Source organism: Podarcis filfolensis (genome assembly GCF_964270895.1).
Source record: "Podarcis filfolensis genome assembly, chromosome: 17".
In the NCBI taxonomy this organism is placed as follows: domain Eukaryota; kingdom Metazoa; phylum Chordata; class Lepidosauria; order Squamata; family Lacertidae; genus Podarcis; species Podarcis filfolensis.
The window spans coordinates 1,732,823-1,752,212 of NC_139621.1; the positions used below are offsets into that span (position 1 = coordinate 1,732,823).

At 45.1% G+C, this 19,390-nt stretch overlaps 1 protein-coding gene across 1 annotated transcript; it reads left to right on the forward strand.

Annotated features, from left to right (window-relative positions):
- Window positions 1–689: 689 nt before the first annotated feature.
- LOC310752242 (intercellular adhesion molecule 1-like) lies at window positions 690–19,022 on the forward strand. Its single transcript, XM_083592220.1, has 7 exons — window positions 690–999; window positions 8,531–8,794; window positions 10,616–10,936; window positions 11,568–11,846; window positions 13,179–13,454; window positions 14,996–15,238; window positions 16,229–19,022. The coding sequence occupies exons 1-7, from the start codon at window positions 855–857 to the stop codon at window positions 16,411–16,413; spliced, it is 1,713 nt and encodes a 570-aa protein (XP_083448346.1). The 5' UTR covers window positions 690–854; the 3' UTR covers window positions 16,414–19,022.
- Window positions 19,023–19,390: the final 368 nt, after the last annotated feature.

The window sequence follows — 19,390 nt, forward strand, 5'->3', positions numbered from 1 at the left end:
GTTTCCTTTTGAGTAGAGGTCAGTTGGCTCCACAGACGCTCTGGGTGCAGATGGGGGGCAAGTGCCCAGCAGTGACCCCCCTTCAGGGCTCCCCCTCCCCACAAATTAACAAAAACTCCACCATCGCCACTGAATGAGGGGCGTGCGATCCATATGTGGTCGATACATCAACGTGGGCCACATGGGGGGGGGAGTGTTGCGTGACATCATATACACGTCATGCACAACGGGGGGGGGGCAAACCAGGCGCCCCTGGCAGAGATGCCCAGGCTGCCGCCCGCGGGCACGGGGGCGCAGAGGGCGCGCTTGCGGGCGGGAGGCCGAGCTGCTTGGGGCGCCCTCAGTGCTGGGCGGGCTCGGCTCCTCGCCCACACCTATGGAGGGGGCCGAAAGGCTGTTTCACTCATTTTTTGGAGTTGTCCAGCATAGTCTGACTTTCACAAATCTTTTGGACAGAATTCTTCGCCCAAGGCCTCCTGCCCCCTGGAGAGCAGGCAGCGGAGGAATCAGCTTCGCCTTCTCCCGACGGAGACGGGGCTTCCCCGAGGATCCGCTTTCCTAGATGATCCTGAGTCGGGCCGAGCGCTGCGGGGGCGCCTGGTGCCCCCGGGGGAGCAGAAGGAAAAACGGGTCGGAAAGCCTCTCCGAAGGCGGCGAAGGGGCGCTCGGGCGGCGGGCGCCTGACCCGGCTCCGTGACGAGCGCAGCCCCTCGCCGCCCCCAGGAGGCCGGCCTGGAAAGGGGGCCGGGCGGCGGCGGCGGCGGGAGTTTCCCCGACCCTCGTGAGCGGAGCCTTTCCCGGAACCGCCTCGGGGCGTATAAACTCGGGCCAGAGGCTGCGGGCGCCACAAGCGGATGCTCCGGCGGCAGCCTGGCGGGACTGATTCGGCGTCGCCTGCGCACCTGAAGGGCTCTCCGGCGCAGCGCCCGCTCCGCGCCATGCCGCGCCTGCCCGCCGTCCTCCTCCTGCTCGCCTCGGCCGCTTGCTCTGCCGCGCAAGGTAAGGGGGCGAAGGGAGTCGGCCTTTCCGGGCGCCCCTCTCCGTCTGTCCCGCCGGCCGCCGGTCCTGGGGCGGGCGAGGGCGAGTCTCGAAGGCCGAAACCACGAGCTCGCCGTTTTAGAAAAGGGGCGAATGGTCAGAAATGCACTCTCCATATGCTCAGAGGCACTTTCTCTGAGCCAGACTTCGCAGGGTTGAGCCACGGCATTGAAAAGAGGTTGGACAGGACGTGGAGAGGGCTTCTTTTATTTCGCTTAAATCTGCTCTCCGCTTTTCCCTGCTTGCTGCCCCCCCCCCCGGTCTGAGGAGGGAAGGGGGTTGCCGTGAATCCCCCCACCTCCCCTCCTCTTGGGCTGAGGCGCAGGGTTGCGTTACTACCTTTCTTAGCTGGGGGAAACCCTGAGTTTTGCTTGACCTTGGTGTTACGCTTCCTGGAATGAGAAAAGCAGCAGCAATTCATTTCTGGCTACTTTCACACAACAGCTGTGTGTACTTTTTCCTCCCTGAACATAATTTTTTTACTCATAAAGAAGGTACCTTCTGCCTGATTCTGTGAGTGAACTGATTAGTATATCTATGGAAGGACTCAGGAGTGTGAGAAGTGAATGAAAATGAATTCATTCTATGGTTCATGAACTCTAGTAGTGCAAAATTACAAGAAGAAAACAAGAAAGATGTCAATGCAGCTGGCTTCAATTAAAATTTCAGTTAGAGCAGATGAAACAGACACAGTTGTGAAACTTTTTTTAAAAATTGCTATGGTGCCAAAGTATGAGTTCACATTCACTAAGAGCAAAGGGTCTCTCTCTCACACAAATCACAACAACAACATACACACCATTCCAATCTCTGGTGGAAACATTCTCTGGTTCTGTGATTGTTTGGATCCAGTTGGGCAGCCTCCTCAAGCTCAGCTCAATGTAGGTAAAATGTCCAGGAGGGCAAAAGCCCAGGGTTCAAACACATGCTTTGGATGCAGAACAACCCAGGTCCAATTCCTGGTAGTATCACCAGCTAGAAGGATCCCAGGTCCCAAGGCTGGAGAGCCACTGTCGAGACCTTGGAGAGAACTGCTAGGTAGAGGGCAGATCTTCTGACTGGTCTCTGGGTTTGCAGCTTTCTGACTCCCAGCTGTTTTTAAAGCAACATTTCTTTTTCTATCTAAAATTAGAATGGTGAGATGAAGAAAGCTAAACAAGAGGTAGACCTTTTTGTGTGTGTAAAAGGACGTGATCAGAGCTCAGTTCAGTTCTGGTACTAAAAAGAAATCCCTAGAAGGAGAACATGCTCAGATCTTTAATTCTAGCTGTATGTCTTTTGCACCTGCCTCTGGTTTGTAGATCTTGGGGTTCTTATTAAAAACAAGGTATTTCTAACAAGCTTGAAGTTTGCCTACTCCTGGTCACTCTCTAGATGGACCAGCTGTCTGGCAGCTTCATATGTTCATGTCCCCGGGCCCAGAGAGAATTCTCTCCCAGCATTGTGTTTGCATGCTTGCTGCCTTGTAGATATCCACTGCATTTGTCTTAAGAGTGGAGACACAGTTTTGCTTCACTGGTTCAGAGAACACAGCCTTTGGAAGCGGGTGCATCTCTGGAGTTACATAGAACAGAGAATGGGGGGTGGGGTGGGGAATAGCTAACAAACCAACCCACAAATTTATATAATGAAAATACTCAGCACTAAAGCCATTTTATACTTTAGTCTTCCTTGTGGAATTCCAAATGCCTGTTTTCCCTCAATTCAAATGACCACTCTCCCTCATATGTACTGATGTATGGGAGTTGAGAGGAGCTAGATCGAGATAAACACAGACATAATATGCTCATCAGAAAGGCAAGAATAGTTTTGCATTGGGGTGGGGAGCCTTTTTCAGCCTGAGGGGGACTGCGTTGCAAGGCCAGATGCAAAAGGTGAGCAGAGCAATGGGTGTCACTCTAATCTTTGCACAGAACGCATTCCAGCCGCACAAGAATCGGGGGTTTCCACACGCACGTCCTCCCCATCCAGGCGCATGGGAGGCATCGTCACAGTTTAACGCAGGGAAGCGCGCTGGGGGCTGGTTCAGAACAGGGCCAGTTAGAGGGTGTGGCCTGGGGAAACTCCCCAGAGACGAAGTCTGGAATGCCCAGCCCTGAGCTGCACTCAGTGGCAAATACAAGTTGCTGCCATGTGGCTTTCAAAAACCTTTTCACTCTGATACAGACATGATGCAGACCATATCAGTCTTTCATCTGGCCAGCCCAGGACCTCCGCACAAATTTTAAAAATGCAGGAAGCAGTAGTTACAAGTTACCAGTTTCTGCAGCCACAGCAGACACTATGATTCTCCAGCAGCTTGACTTCACCCCTGGCGATGCCTTGTCCCTCGAGACAAATGGATGCCAACGACAACTCCCAGCTGTGTGTGCAGAGGATTGCAACCCTAATCATGAATGTTCTGCATCACGTGTAGGTGCATCCCTTTGCCAGACAAAACAGGCAGTATTTGATGACAGGCTTCCAAAAACTGGTGCCCTCCAGATATTAGACCAAAAGAATCATAGAATCATAGGGTTTTAGAGTTGGAAGGGACCCTGAGGGTCATCTAGTCCAACCCCCTGCAATGCAGGAATCTCAGCTAAAGCAGCCATGACAGATGACCATACAATCTCCGCTTAAAAGCCTCCAATGAAGGAGTGTTCCCCACCTCCTGAGGGAGATTCCAACTCCCAATGGTGAATACAGTGGTACCTTGGGTTATAAACACCTCGGGTTACAGACTCTGCTAACCCAGAAGTAGTACTTCTGGTTAAGAACTTTGCTTCAGGATGAGAATAGAAATCACGCAGGAGGCCCCATTAGCTAAAGTGGTATCTCAGGTTAAGAACAGTTTCAGGTTAAGAACGGACCTCCGGAACGAATTAAGTTTGTAACCCGAGGTACCATTGTAGTTAGGAATGATGGGAGTTGTAGTAGTTGGAATATCTAAAGGACATCAGGTTGGGAGGCTTGGGCTACACTGCTGAGTTTGCATGTGGAAAGTCCAGATTCAGCTCTGCCTCCCCACCTTCGCCATGAAGGCTGCTTGTGTTTGTCACCTCTCCACTGTGCCAAAATGCTTTTCTGAGTGGCATTGTTATATAGCCAACACAAACGTTTATATCCCTTTTGCCACACTCAGGGGTTTTTTTTGGGGGGGGGGTATATTTTAGTGTCTGTGAATTGTTGAGCACTTAACTTTCTCAATGTGACTTAACTTATTGAGTAGACGTTATAATAGACGTATAGGGTTGCACTCTTAACAAGTTGCTTTAAGCACCCTGCCATGTTCACAGTTCATAACTGAAAGGGGATTTCTCCCTATCATTCTCCACTCTCAATCCCAGCGAATGTGATTATAGGGTCCATGCTGAATATTCCCTTGAGTCATGAGGAATCCTAGGTGTTCAGAGTTGAGGGGTAAGGTGGGCAAGGTTTGAATGATGATATTACCCCTTTTGTGGGGGTGAATAAGCTGCACTGTTACTGGATTTTTAAAGCATAAATAACCTTATCGGAGGATAAGAGCAAATTTTGAGAGCTGAAGTGCCACCCCCCCCCGGACCCGGGAGTGATCCGTGAGAGAGCCTGTTGAGGAGATATAGAAGAGTTTGACAGCTGTCAAAATTAGCTGTCAAGAAGGAAAAAGAGAACTTTGTTTCTTCTGTCTCTGCTGGATATATTTGTTGCAATTTGGTTATATTTTGTTGAAAACAAGGAAGAACTGATACAAACTAACTTGATTTTTGGATTTGAACTGGAAAGAATACTAAGTTACCAAAATCCCTCTAGAGGGGGATTTGGGACATTACAAGAATGGCTGGAGGAGGGAAAATTCAAGCTGGGTTGGACAGAGTTTTTGTTCTCTTGGGAAAGCTACAAGGCCAAATGGATGTTTTGGCTACAAATGTTGCAACTCTGAACTTAACAGTAAATAATATCATTGAATTTGATAAGGATTTGACTCAGGAAGCCCATGCAGCTAGACAAAAAGAGAAACTTGAGAGTCTTGAGAGTGTGGAGAAGGAGACATATGTTGTTTCTGAGGAAAAGGAAGGAGGAGCTGTAATTTTGCAGATGACAAAGGAGAGCCAGAGGCCTGACATGATGGCTACAAAGGAAAATAAGAAATCGAGCCAGAGGCCTGACATGATGGTTACAAAGGAAAATAAGTACTGGATGATGAAAATCTGGTTTGAATTGGAGATTGAAGAATGGAGAGATCTCCTTATGTGGAGATCTGAAGACCTATGGATTACAAATTTGATTAAGGTGGAAGTTGGAGCTTTTGGGACAATTGGACTTAAAAGAAGTAAGAAACAAGATTCGGGCTCCACTTTTAAGTATGGAGGTCTGGCTGGAAGAAACATGGACCTTATGGGGACAGAGCTTCTCCGAGATCTGGTGTTTAATACTAAAGACTATCGAAAAAAACAGCAGAGAGGAATTGAGAGAGAATTAAGAGCCTCGGACATGAGGTCTCCAGGCTGATAGTAGATTAAGACTGATGGACATCTGTTGGGGATCGAAACCGGGAAAGGGGGTGGTGGGGTTTGGGAATACAAAGGGTGTACAATTATAATCTGTTTTTTATTTTGTTTTGTTATTAGTATGAAAATTGGGGAATTCGTGGAAGGGAATTTGGGTCGACTTTAGAAAAAGGTTTTAAGAATGAGCACTGATGTACAAATATTGATGTTTATAAGTTAAAATTGGTTTTTTCTTTTTTTAAAATGAACTAAATATAAAAAGGTTAAAAATTGGGGATAAGAACTTGTTGAACTAACAATTTGAATTGGAATATAAGAAGGGGAGGTGTGGGGAAGTCAGGGAAATATGTTATTGAAAATACGGATTGTAAACTTTATGTGTTTTTAATTTTTTTTTCTTTTTTGATTTTTTTATTAAGATGAAAAATTTTAATAAATATTTAATAATAAAAAAAGAAGATAAGGAATATTTCTTCTGCGGAGATAGCAATCACGACTGGACCTAACGATCAGGGGTCCCTTTACCTTTATACGCATGTTGGCAGAGTTAGGTTCCTCTGTGTTTTCTGGGGCTTGCGATCCCTAGTCCGTGTGTTTGTGTAGCCTTGCATGCCAAGGGTTTGATGTATTTCTCCTTCCCGCCCCAGTATTTCTTCTTGCAATTCACTTGGTGAGTTGAGCTATTCCTGGAAAGGGTCTGATTTTCTGTCAGCACTCATCAGAATAAGGAGTGGCAGGGAATTCCTCTTCTTGATCTACTGGCAGCAGTCTAAAGAGCAAGTCAAAAAGTGAGTCATTAAACAAAGGAAAAAGGAAGCCCTAAAGTCTCCTCAAAGGAGATTTAAAGTCACACCTAAAGCATGTCTATTCCAGTGCCTCTGTTCTTAATTCTCAAGAATCATGGGGGAGGGAGGAGAAGGCATTGGTTCCACGAACAGAAGCCTCTGTTTAAAAATAGAAGCAAAAGGACTCCAGTATTTCAATGGCTAATCAGTACCATTAATGGATTTAAATCAGGCATAGGCAAACTCTGGCTCTCCAGATGTTTGGGACTACAATTCCCATCATCCTTGACCACTGGTTCTGATAGCTAGGGGTGATGGGAGTTGTAGTCCCAAACATCTGGAGGGCCGGAGTTTGCCTATGCCTGATTTAAAATATCATTTGTTGTTGTTGGCATCCGTCTGTCTCAATGGACACAATGGAGTGCGCCTCTCGGGGGGGAGTCAAACCGCTGGTGAATCATAGCGCCTGCTGTGGCTGCAGAGACTGGTAACTGGTAACTGCTGACTCCTGCGTTGTATTTGCTGTGTTCGCAGCCCCGAAGTGACCTCTGTGGGGCACAAGCTTGGATAGTATGTATGAGGGTCCTGGGCTGCCCAGATTACAAGGCGCCTTCTTGGCCTCACTGATGTGGTCCAAAGGAAAGCAGAGTGATACTCTTGGCACCAGCTGGCTGCAAGAGTTGCTGGAAAGAGGCATACAAGGCCAAAATCTTTTGGACTCCACTCTGAATTTGTGTAGCGTTTGCTCCTTAGCCTTTTCTTCTCCTGAGGATGTCCTGTGAGGCAGCAGGTATGGATTTCTTGTCAGGGTTTATGCCCAAAGCCTTTCTCATGAATGAGTATAACCACAAGGCAGCGGAGGTTTAGGATCAGAGTTTCCTTCTCCTAGATGGGCTGCCTTCCCAGGTTGATGGTCCCCATCTGCCCCTCATTTCCCTCTACAGCACGTGCAGAAAACACATTCTTGACCATTGTGCCCACTATTGGTTTCCTCCACTTAATCTGCCAGAGCCTGTCTTCACAGGGGAAGTCCCATTGGCTACCCTCATGTGGTTAAGCTGGCCAGTCAAAGCCATTTCTGGGGTGTGGCTGCTGTCACATGCCGACAGCTTCAAGGAGCCACAGGGGAGAGCTGGGTGGGGATCAAAGGTGGACAAACTACCCCAGAAGGAGCACAGAATTGTCGAGTTGGATTATGAGGATCATCTAGTCCCACCCCCTGCAATGCAGGAATATTTTGCCCAAGGTGGGGCTCAAACCCACCACCCTGACTCTCATGCTTCATCGGCTGAGTTATGTTTCCTGCTGAGGGAAATGGCTGTTTCCCATGAGGTCGGACCCCCAGTCGTGCCAGAAATTCAGGGCTAATAAGAGGGTAATTAGTCCTCTCCAGGGTAGGAGAGGGCTGTCTCACCCGCGGAGTCCGTTATCTGGCCGCTGCAACAAGATGTGGGGGCAGAGGACTTTGGGTGCCAAGCCTGGCACAGAAACTGGGCACTCTCTGGAGTCATTCTCTAGAGCAGGGACACCTGTTTCTTAAAAATTAATAAGATTTGGCTAAAAACAGGCGTATTCTGGACTGAAGGAGATAAGGGAAACAATCTGTGGAACTGCAGAGTTCACCTTATTCAGTTTCACCTTATTTGGTATTACTGCTTTCTTTCTTTTGCCTTTTCCTTGCTTCTTTTCCCCACTGTAATCTCACCATTTTATTGCTTCTTACTGGGTTTTTTTAATTAAGAACTATTTAGTATTGCACTTTTGTACATGTTGTATCTATTGTGTTTTCTTTTTTTTTTGTACATTTTTATTGATTTTTTAACATATCATTTCCAACAATCATTTAACATAAATTCTTATCTTACACAATATTTTAGACTTCCATCAACAACCTCTGAAGATTTTCCATACTTTATCACTTACTCTGCATTTCTTAATTTCTCTATTACTTTTAATTATCATTAACTAATAATTCTCTTCATAATCTTCATTGCAATATTTCACACATTCCTCCTTATAGAACTTCTTGCAGTCCTACTAGCGTAATCTGTTTATTACAATTGCTTTTTAAATAGTTCAAATATTTACTCCAGTCTTCCAAGAATCTCTGATCCCGCAGGTTTTGAATCCTTCCTGTTAATTTATCTAATTTTGCATAGTCCATTAACTTCATTTGCCACTCTTCTTTCGTCGGTAATTCTTCTTGTTTCCATTTCATATCTATTGTGTTTTCAGAGGCTCAACAAGAGGACTACTACTTGAGGATTTGGCCAGAAAAGCCTGCAGTGAAGTATGGAGATTCCATGGTATTAAACTGCAGTTCCAATTGTGAGAACATTGGCTTGGAGACCAGCTTACAGACCGTTGCTGCAGGGACTGGGCCTACTTGGAAAGCCTTCAATCTCACCAGTGTTACTGAGTGGGAACCAAAGCCATTGTGTTTTGCTACCTGTGGGGGGACAGAGCAGAAATGTCAGAGGATAACCACCACAGTTTACCGTAAGTCATATACTGGGCAGTCCTGGAATAATCATTCACTAAGGGCAGAGGATTTGGAGTGCTGCTTGGCTTGAAGGTTATTCAGTGGAAAATAGGAGGGACATGGATTCAAGTTCAGCAAGAGGCCAGGAAAGAAAGTGGCTGGCTACTACCCTGAGCATGCAAAGCTGCTTTCTGAATCCACATAACCCGGTAATCTAACTTGGAGTGGCTGTCCAGGGGACCAGGTAGGGATCTCCTGCACAGTCATTTGTGATCCTGGAATGGGAGCCCTATCTTCAGGACCGTCTCCCCAGAGTAGTTCACTGTGGTGCTGACGCTTTTGCATTTTCAGCACCAGCAGGATAATTCTGTATTGGCCCAAGCCTTTGGTTTCTCTTTTATTTCCTCATTTAAATCTGCTTTGAATGCTGTTGATGTTTACTTCTATGTTGCTGCACTGCAATTCCTCCTGTTACTATTATTTGTTCGATTCTATTTATGAATTACTTCTTATAAAGCATCTCAAAGCAGTTTAACAGCAGAAAGAAAGAAAGAAAGAACAATTTGAAATGCAGTGCAGCTATAGAGTGTTTTTATTAAAAGAGCTTTGTTTTTATGTTTTTGTTTTTTAAGCTGCCCTGGAAGTTTCCTTGTAAAGTGAAAGGCAGGTGCCAACCTCAAAAGCCCCGAGCAGCTTAGAGCCATTTGCCCAGAGGTTGAGGTTCCCTTCCAAGGCCCAGCTGCTTGGCCCACCTCAGAGGTGGGGGGACTTTTTCCAGCCCAAGGGCTGCATTCTTTTCTGGACAGCCCAGGGGCACTACCAGTGGTGGACAGAGCCAGATGCAAAAGTGGGTGGAGAAATCAATGTCCAGTTTACACTCATGCATCTTCTCTATCCTCCATCCAGACAAGGAAGAGACATCCAAGTTCAAGGACATATTCCAAACAGGCAAAATCATTCAGCGAGGCTGCAGAGCTGGGCTGGTGAGGGGCATGGTCTGGGGAAAGGGGCTGCAGCTTGAGGAGAGTTCTGAGAACGAGATAGAGAAGCCTGGAGGGTTTACCCGCCATCGAAAGAGGTTCACTTGCTGAGAACAAGGGGCAGGGCCTTGTTGCGATAGCCCCCAAGTTATAGAATTCCCTTCATTGCCCCATCCTTGATGACGTTTTAGTCAACCGTGGAAATGTCTGTGCCTTGAAGAGATACATTCTGCAACCTGTAAATATTATGTAAATTAATCAAATGGGCAGGCTTCCTGCCACTTTTAATATTCTGCATAATTCGGCCTGCTGTGGCATGCCTGGAAGTTTAGTCCTTTCTTAGCTCTTAATGGCTTTGCCCAAGTCAGCCCTCTCTGTCAGCCCCACTTGGTTCCCAAGCAAAATTATCTTTGCAAAGGCAGGAGGGAAGACGGCAGTGGGGTGAGAGGGGCGGCCTAGTTGAAGCAGAGACCTCATGGGTCTGGACATGCTGCCTCCTGGTCCTGAGATGCCCAGGAGGGATCGGTCCCAAGACTGGCGTAGAAAGAAACACAGAATGTGTATCCTTTCTTTTTCCATTACTTCTGAATTTTATTAACCAATGAATTTGGGTGGTATTTGATACTCAATTGTTTATGCATTTTTTTATTGTTAAATTGCTTGGACATGTTTCACAGGAAGTGATCTGTAAATGAAATAAATTATTATCATTACTCATTTCATATCTATACTGAATTATTTTTATGGAAAAAAATCTCAAACTGGTTTACAACATTTAAAAAATAACAACAATCCAGAATAAAACATTATTGAAGAAAGTCAAATCAATAGGATTTATCACTTTTTATTCTGTTCCAGGAGCTCCGGAGCGCGTAGTGTTGGATCCGCTGCCCGAGGTGGAGGTGGGTAAGGAGTATAATGTGACTTGTCGAGTTTTCAATGTTGCCCCCATCCGGAACCTCACCGTGACCTTGTATCAAGGGGAGAGGAGGCTGTATGTGGAGACCTTTGAGGACCACAGGAATCCTGAAGCCGGCAATGTTGTGGTGACAAGCAACAGCATCACCGCTCAGCAGAATGACCATGGAGAGGAAGTCACCTGCCGCGCAGTTCTGGATCTGAGGCCAGAAGGGCCCTACTTGGAAATGGCTTCCCTCAGCAAATCGCTGGAGACTGTTGGTGAGTTCACATCAGAGGCCCCACATCCTCTAAAAGAAGTGGGCACAATGGCAAAAGAAGCAGATTCATTGACTGCTAATGGGCATAAATCCAAGCAGAAACTCTGGAGGTAATGGAGCCCCCCCACCCTGCATTGTCACTCCCCCATACAGATCCCCTGGGATGTCAGAAAGGACACTCTTTCTTGCTTCTGTTTTGCATCCATGATGGATCTATTTCATTTTTATTTATGAAATGGCATTGGGGTGCAGACAGGGCTACTGTATCTGCAAGGCTGGGGGTACTGAATGAAACTGCAACTGGTTGTAATCTTTTTGGTATAGGTGGCTACCTGTGATTTTGCTTATAATTTATTTCCATATGCCGCAAACCAGAGAGGGCAGTAAGTCCATGGAAGCCAACTAACACCTAAGCCAACTGAGCAGGCTTGATGTTCATTGGGCTGGTTTGGATATCTTTACGGCCTTTCTTTGTTCTTTGGGAAAGCTCACTTGTTTTAGCTTCTGCAAACCTCTAGTTTATTTCTTCAGTAGCTTTATTTTCATTTCTGTTGGCATCAGTGGTCACTGCCTGTTTATGGGAGTGATATCTCTTTTCATAACTGATATGATTTCTTTCATGGTTTTCACAGTTTTCCCCATGGACCCATATCTCCAAACTTTGGGCTCTGTAGAGATCAATACTAGCATGCCTGTGGAATGTGAGGTGTCTGGACTTTTTCCGGTTCAAAAGGCAGTGTTTCAGCTGTTCTTTGCAGGGGAGAGATTGAACTCCAGCAACCACATATCAGGGCACAAAGTGAGTGCCCAGGCTCAGGTGACCTCAATATCAGCAGGAAAACATCAGTTGATCTGCAAAGTCTCTCTGGGGCCAGTGACCAAAACTGCAGAGAGTACTGTGAATGTTTACAGTGAGTATCATATCTGGATTTCATAGAATCAAAATTGTAGAGTTGGAAATGACCTGAGGATCATCTAGTCCTGCAATTCAGGAATCTCAACTAAAGCATCCATGACAGGTGGCCACCCAACCTCTGCTTAAAAACCTCAAATGAAGGAGAGTCCACTACCTCTCATGTTTCGCTGTCAAACAGCTCCTACTATCAGAAACTTGTTCCTGGTGTTTAGTTGGAATCTCCTTTCTTGTAACTAGAAACCATTGGTTCAGGTCCTAGCCTTGGGAGCAGGAGAAAACAAGCTTGCTCCATCTTCCATGTGACAGCCCTTTAGATATGTCAAGCTAGCTATCATATTTCTTCTCAGTCTCCTCCTTAGCAGGCTAAGCCTGAGCTCATTCCACCAGCATTTGTTGGCCCACCACCTATAAAGCACAGTCCTTTGCAGTGGGGCTGCCAGGCATAGGTCTTCCCTGCATGCCTGTCAAAATGACAGACATTTGGCTCCCATTAGTTAACAGCCTTTCAACATGCAATTCTAGGGAACAGAGTCTGGCCAACGTCTCCACACCAAGAGGCGGATGATGAATGGGTTGAGCAACAGACTGGAACTTTCCTGCCTGTCCAAAAAAGCATCTAGATCAGTTTATCTGGCCCAGCTGGATGCTTCCAGGAAGCCCACAAACAGTAGGGAAAAGAAACAGCTTCCCCTGCCCCTCCTGTTTGTCCCTAGCATCTGGTACCCTGCCTGGCACAGGTACACTGCCTCTACAGGGAGTGGGTGGCGCTGTGGCCTAAACCACTGAGCCTCTTGGGCTTGCTAATCGGAAGGTCAAATCCGCATGATGGAGTGAGCTCCCGTTGCTCTGCCCCAGCTCCTGCCAACCTAGCAGTTTGAAAGCATACCAATGCAAGTAGATAAATAGGTACTACTGCAGTGGGAAGGTAAATGGTGTTTCTGCATGCTGTGGCTTCCATCATGGTGTTCCATTGTACTAGAAGTGGTTTAGTCACGCTGGCCATATGACCCAGAAAACCGTCTGTGGACAAACGCCGGCTCCCTCAGCCTGAAGCAAAATGACTGCCGCATCCCATAGTCGCCTTTGATTGGACTTAAGCGTCCAGAGGTCCTTTATCTATTACCTGTTACCTTTTTTACACTGGCTCTAAGCATTGAGAGTTCTAAGCTATTTCACCATCATGGCTAAAACCTGCCAATTTACCTCAAGCCTATTTTAAAAATTCACCAAAATTTTTAACTTGATAGGTTTTAGCTCATGGTGTAATAATTATAGTCAGTCAAGCAATCTAGATATGTAATGGCTGTTCTGCTACATTCTCTTGCAGGTTTGCCCAAACCCACCCTGCACATTGACCACCCCCAAATCCCTGTCAACACAAACGTGACAGTTATGTGCAGGTCTGATGGCTCCAAGTCCCCTGGTGTCGTCATGCGGATCAGTGACACCAAGGAGATCTTACTATCCGGAGCTGGTCCCTCTCTGAAGTATTCACTGACGGCCCAGAAAGAGGATAATGGGAGGCAATTCATGTGCAAAGTGGAGCTAAAAGTTGATGGGCGCTCGGTTGTGAAAGAGACATCTGCAAATCTCACTGTCTTCTGTGAGTAGGAAATGCTCTTCTGAACAATATTTTATTTCTAGAGATTCAGAACTCTTCGCATTATGCAACAAAGAATAAATAAATTATGCAGTGGGAATGAATTATCCAACCTGTGCAGCTTGTTGTCCATATATATAGGCCTAGTTCTGCATGAGGCAGGCTGTGCTTGGACTATACACTTCAGACTGTAGATAGGGGCTCACATGACTGAGAGCTATTTTATACATGGTGGTTGTTGATTTATTTACGGTATATTCCGATTTTTCTCCTGACAGAACTCAAGGCAGCTAACAGATAAAAATAAGAACCACTAAAAACATAGAAAAAAACCCCAATCATTAAAAAACAATTAAACATTGGTAGAATTAAAACCGCACACACACAATTAAAACATACAAATAATTACAACAAAAACAGCACAACAATCAATCCCTGCACTTCAAAAAGAGGCCTGGCCTTCTCCCTTATATGCTAGTTTTTAATCTTTTGTTTGCATCAAGTAGCACTGAGTCATGTCAGCCCCCACTATCCCCTGCCTTCTAAAGTGGTGCAGACCAAATATAGATTTAGCTCATCATTGGGATCAATGTGATATATGCACAATTTGTGGGGTTAATTATTGTGTAAGGTTAATTAATTAATTTCCATGAATGAGAAAATAAGGGTTAGGGAAATCGCTTGAGAAGCTGGCCTATAAAACGGGAGGTTATTCTTGGAAGCCATCAGGTCTTTCCTACCCAAGCACAGGTCCTATAGCCGTAATTTTTTCCAGTGTAAGTTCCCAATGCATTTTCTCAAATCTTGGAGCCACTTACACAACCTGATCAACTCCTGATTATTCACAGCTGATGTGATGTTCGATGCTGGGAGGATTGCGTTTGGATGTCCGGTTCTTTTTAAACAGTAAAACCAGGGGCAGGGAGGGGCTGATTCAGACCCGTGCCATTTAGCTGGGAGTGTGTTAACCTCCCTCCCTCAACCATTTCATTGATCCAAATTGTCCCAATGAGAGATACTAAATGGTGTGTGCAAGGGATATACTAGTACCTATGAGTGTGTGTGTGTGTACCCCCTCCAGTGCTGTGGTTCAATCCCACCCCACCCCCTCCTGTGGTTTTTTTTAGCATGTGTTCTTTAAGAAGAAATAATAATTGTAGGACCGGATTATGGATGTTAACTCCTGGCATCACATCTGTTTTGACCCTGAATGTATGAACTGAGCTCAGCTGAAATGCATTCTGTGATCTGAAGCGATACGACACTTCCGTCTATGGTGCTTGGCCTCTGGTGGTTTATTCACACATGCGTCATGCAGTGAATATGGATGCATGGACTAGCCTTGGGATTCTCAAGTTTCTGTGCAAGCTGCTAGACTGGAGCACCCAGCTGGCTTCTAGGATCCATGAGCACCCTGTGCAGGCTGCCTAAAGGGCACAAGATTACCACCAAATCTTATGCGGTTTTGCAATGATGAAATAAGATGCTGCAATTCATCCCTTATGGCCAAGGCAAAACAACCACGTTTGTCTTCTCCATTCCAGATGCGCCCCAAATGAGTGATTCTAGCTGCCCTGATAAGTTGACCTGGAAGGACGGCAGTGAAGAGACCTTTATCTGTTCAGCCTCAGGAAACCCACCACCAACTGTTGAATGCAGGAAAGATGAGGTGTCGTACAACATTGGGATACAGCAGCAAGTCACAAAAGAGCATGGTGGCATCTATCATTGCAATGCCACCAATGCCTACGGATTTGATGTAAGAGATGTGATCATACACATTGAATGTAAGTTAACCTCCTTGTCCAAATCGTCTTCCAATGAAACACACACACACAAACACACACGAGAAGTAGAGAGATAGAGAGAGACTCACATGGTTTGGATTTGTAGCAGACTGCCAAGAATGTGGAATTATTTAAAATTACTCTGCTAAAAAGCAGGACCAAAATGTAGGTTATAAATTGATCCCAAGGAGGCCAACAGAGAGAATCTTCCTCAATCTTTCTGGACTGGAGATAGTACACAGCTGGATATGGGATGCTAAGCCGAGCCAGGCCACTGGCCAGGTTTTCTAACAACCCGCAGGCATTAATTGCACAGGTCCAATGGAAAGACTCTTTTGGGTTTTGATGTGAGTGCTGTTGAAATCTTGCACATGCTTGTTGGCTCGCTGAACAGCTTTTGTCAGGTGCCAGCCTGACAAAGTCGCATATTCTCAGCCTCAAAGTCAGAGACGACAGTGGACCAACATAAAAGTGTGCACTTACCACAGGTAATAGTGATGCCTTCAAGTTCCCAAATCAGTGGACTTGACTCTTCTGACACTTGCTCCTGTGTTCCCTTTGATAGGCCTTAGTGCTTCATAACCTCCAATCTGTGTGTAGCCTACACAAAATTCCACTTTTGGAAATGTGCAGATTAGCTCAATTGTCTTAGCATTTCAATTTGCAACCAGGCTTCCAACTCTTAAAATACCAGGAACTTCCAGAAAGCAGCTAGTTTTGGAGGAATAGTCACACCTAGCATTCAACAGCAACACAAGTGTAGGAATCACCAGAGGTCTTAAAGCTAGCGAAAGAGGCAAGAATCTCTGTGGTCCACTGGTCCAGGCTCATTTACTTGAGCTTTGGTGTTTAGCAACCTACATGTCCTTTCAATCACGAGGGCTTGAATTTTGCCCTTTAAAAAGCAAAGCTGTGTGTGTTCTGCAGATTTGCAGCCCTGCAGAATTCTTAGGCCCATAACCTTAACCCGCTTGTCTTTGCCTTTCACAGCTTACCAGCCTGACATCCTTGGAATCATAATTGGGGTTCTCTGTGTATTGGCTATTTCTTCTGCAGTAGGGGTGGCTTATTACATGCACTACAGAAGTAAGATCAGGAAGTACCACCTCAGACGGCGGCAGCAGCAAGTAACGGGGAGCCCCATGGAGCAAAAGTCCCTGAATGGCAACGTATAGTCTGTGAATGTTTGAGTGGACAGGTGGCTGCTATAAACTGAAGAGGAACTTGAGCCCAGGCCAGCAAGTTGCAGTTGTTCTTCAGGTTCATCCTCCCCACTTAGCCAGTGATCAGGGGAGAAAACGGGAAAGCATTCTTGAGATGCTGAACAACTGATGGGCAGTGCTGCAACTGGACTTTGTCTTAAGGAGTTTGAATGGTTTCTGCACTTTCAGACACTGACTGGTGGAATTTATTACAAAAGACTTGTGATCAGAAACTTGTCCCTTTTATGTTTTTCTTAAAACCTTCTCTTCCATCCAAGCCCTGGAATCTTGAAGTTTTGAGAACTGGAATGTTGGACTCATGCTTACAGGTCAGGAGGGGGCAAAAGCTGCCAGAGCATAAGCTTTGAGAGATAGCTGACAACATTCAGTTACTCAGTAAGAAGCAACACACAGAGTTCAGGCAGGTGTGTTGAAGGTGGGAGGATGGAAGAGCCTCATTAAGGATGGACTATTTCCCTAGCAGTGGATGCTTTCAGAACTTTGATTTTCATTCCTGCAGTGTGAAATGAAGCGTCTGCCTGGATCCTTCACCTCGCCCCGCTGGGACTATAAGCCGGCAAGATCATGATTGCATTTTGCATTGTGAAAACAATTGTCTCCTCCTTGGACCATCCAAGCTCTTCCAGGGTGCAATCTGGCACCAGTTGGGTCTTAAAGGAAAGCCAAGATTCTTATGTGGTGGCATAGTCAACATAAAATGGTTTTTTATCATGATCCATGAACTCAGGATTCTCTTCTTTAAAGATACTACATGTCATAACTGTAAGGCAACTTGTCTTCTTCAGAGTCAGGCCAGGCTGAAGTATTTAATGTGAAGGATAGGAGAATGGTTTAAATGCTTTTAAATGACTGCTGAAAAATGCTGGGTCATGTGTTTCCACATGCTCAGTTTTTCCACACTTCCGCGAGTTTAAAGTGTCATTTTTGCACATGTGGCTCAAAGCCACATTTATATGTAGAAACACCAACAAAATCTACTTTGTGAATTATGCTTTATGGGTGTATGCCTAAAATGTATGAAATGGTCTACATACATTAGAATAGGAGGAAAGCGCTCTTGCAGAACCTTGAACTTGTCATCTAGATTTTTTAAAATGACTCCTTGTTTTAAATCTAACCTTGTATAGGAGAATTACCCCACTGTTTGAAAAATCTTTGAGCTTCTATTCTGGAGGCTGAGCGCCCAAACAGCAACTGAATTGAAGGGACTGCAAGTTAATTTTCTTGCATCAAAACCTAGCAAGTCATTCTCAATGAATTTATTTTTATGTTCTTGTCTTATTGCCTGGAGAATAAAATTGTTTGCTAAATTCTGTTCATGCCATCTCCTGAATGAATGAAACTTTCACTGCAGCATGGTGAGTCTCTGTTACCAGGAAGAACTGCAGACTGCTAACAGTATGTGGGACACGGTGTCTTCTGAGAGGCAGACGGCATATGCTGTGATTATGCTTCCTTAACTGCTCTGTCAGTGTTATCATGCAACCATATATAAAAATGGGAATGCTCTGAATTTAAAATTCAAGGATATTTCACTATTATTATTCAGTAGACTTTCCATAGCTTAGACATTAGAGATTTTTAATAATAGTAATAATTAATAACAATAATAATTTATTATTTATACCCCACCCATCTGGCTGGGTTGCCCCAACTACTCTGGGCAGCTCCCAACAATTCAAAGCACAATAAAATTTTAAAGAGGTTTATCACTGCAAATAAATCATAGAATCATGTAACTGTAGAGTTGGAAGGAACCCTGAGTGTCATCTAGTCCAACCACCTGTCAGTAAAAGAACACCTGGGAGGCACTGACACACCAACTTTCTAAAGTGGCTTCAAGGCTGGAGTGCTGCAGTGCTGTATGTGGGGCTTCGCTGGCACTTGGTCTGGAAGCTGCAAGACAGTGCAGGATGCTGCAGCACAATTGCTGGCAGAAGAGACGCCTCATCAGCATAGAGCACCTCTGCTCAGAGATCTGCGCTGGTTGCCTGCTCACTACCAGGCCAAGTTCAATTAGCATATAAAGTCCTTAACAACTTGGGATCAGTTTACATCTGAGATCATCTTGCCCCACATATGACCGCTTGACCACTTCTGTTGGCAGAGCTTGGCACATTCACAGAGGCTGCACATGACCCACATCTGTCAGCACTTGATTTTTTAGTGTGGCAGCACCAACACTGGAAGTCGCAGCCTCTTGCTCTCAGGCGCCTTCACTGTAGTCCTTTCAGCACCTGCAGAAGATGTTCTTATTTAGACAAGCCTACCCAGATATTCTGAAAGTTTGTAGGAGTTTAAATTTGTTTTAGTCTATTTTACTGTGGTTTTAATCTTCTGTATATTTTAAATTATGGTTGTAAATTTTTTTTTAGAGTTAATTTTATTGTTCTGTCTTTTTTTGTAAACCACTTTCAGGTTTCCTACAGTCAAGCAGTATATACATTTTATGAAATAAGTAAATAAAATTAATAAATGGGGAGGCTTGGAGAGGGAGGTGGAAGCCCTGTTGGTTATTTTAAAAATTGTTTTATTAAAAACTTTCTTGGGTTACATAAGTACATACAGTGTCTGTTTTCAGTTTTCTGTTTTCTTTTCTAGAGATTGTTTATATTTGATGTGATACAGTAACGTTTTAGAAAAGGTTGGGAGAAGCCCTGTTATGCATGAGGAAGGCCTTGCCTAGGACTTCTGCTGATGGAACTCATCAGCTGAATCCTGCCCAGGGTCTTAGACCTGCTCCTGCTGCCCCTGAAAAGGAGCCAAAAAATCCTGAAACCAGATCGCCTAATCTTGGGGTAACCTATGATGTGAGCATTCAATCTTCTGGCTGTTTTAAAATTATTATTATTCAAGGAAATAAACATCTATCTGACTTTTAGAAGACATCTTAAGGCAACCCTGTATTGGGAAATGTTTAATGCCTAAT

Coding starts and splice junctions, on each gene's coding strand:
- LOC310752242 (XM_083592220.1), top strand. CDS start 855: ATGCTCCGGCGGCAGCCTGGCGGGACTGATTCGGCGTCGCCTGCGCAC. Junction 8,795..10,615: donor GATAACCACCACAGTTTACC/GTAAGTCATATA, acceptor ATTCTGTTCCAG/GAGCTCCGGAGCGCGTAGTG. Junction 10,937..11,567: donor CAAATCGCTGGAGACTGTTG/GTGAGTTCACAT, acceptor TGGTTTTCACAG/TTTTCCCCATGGACCCATAT.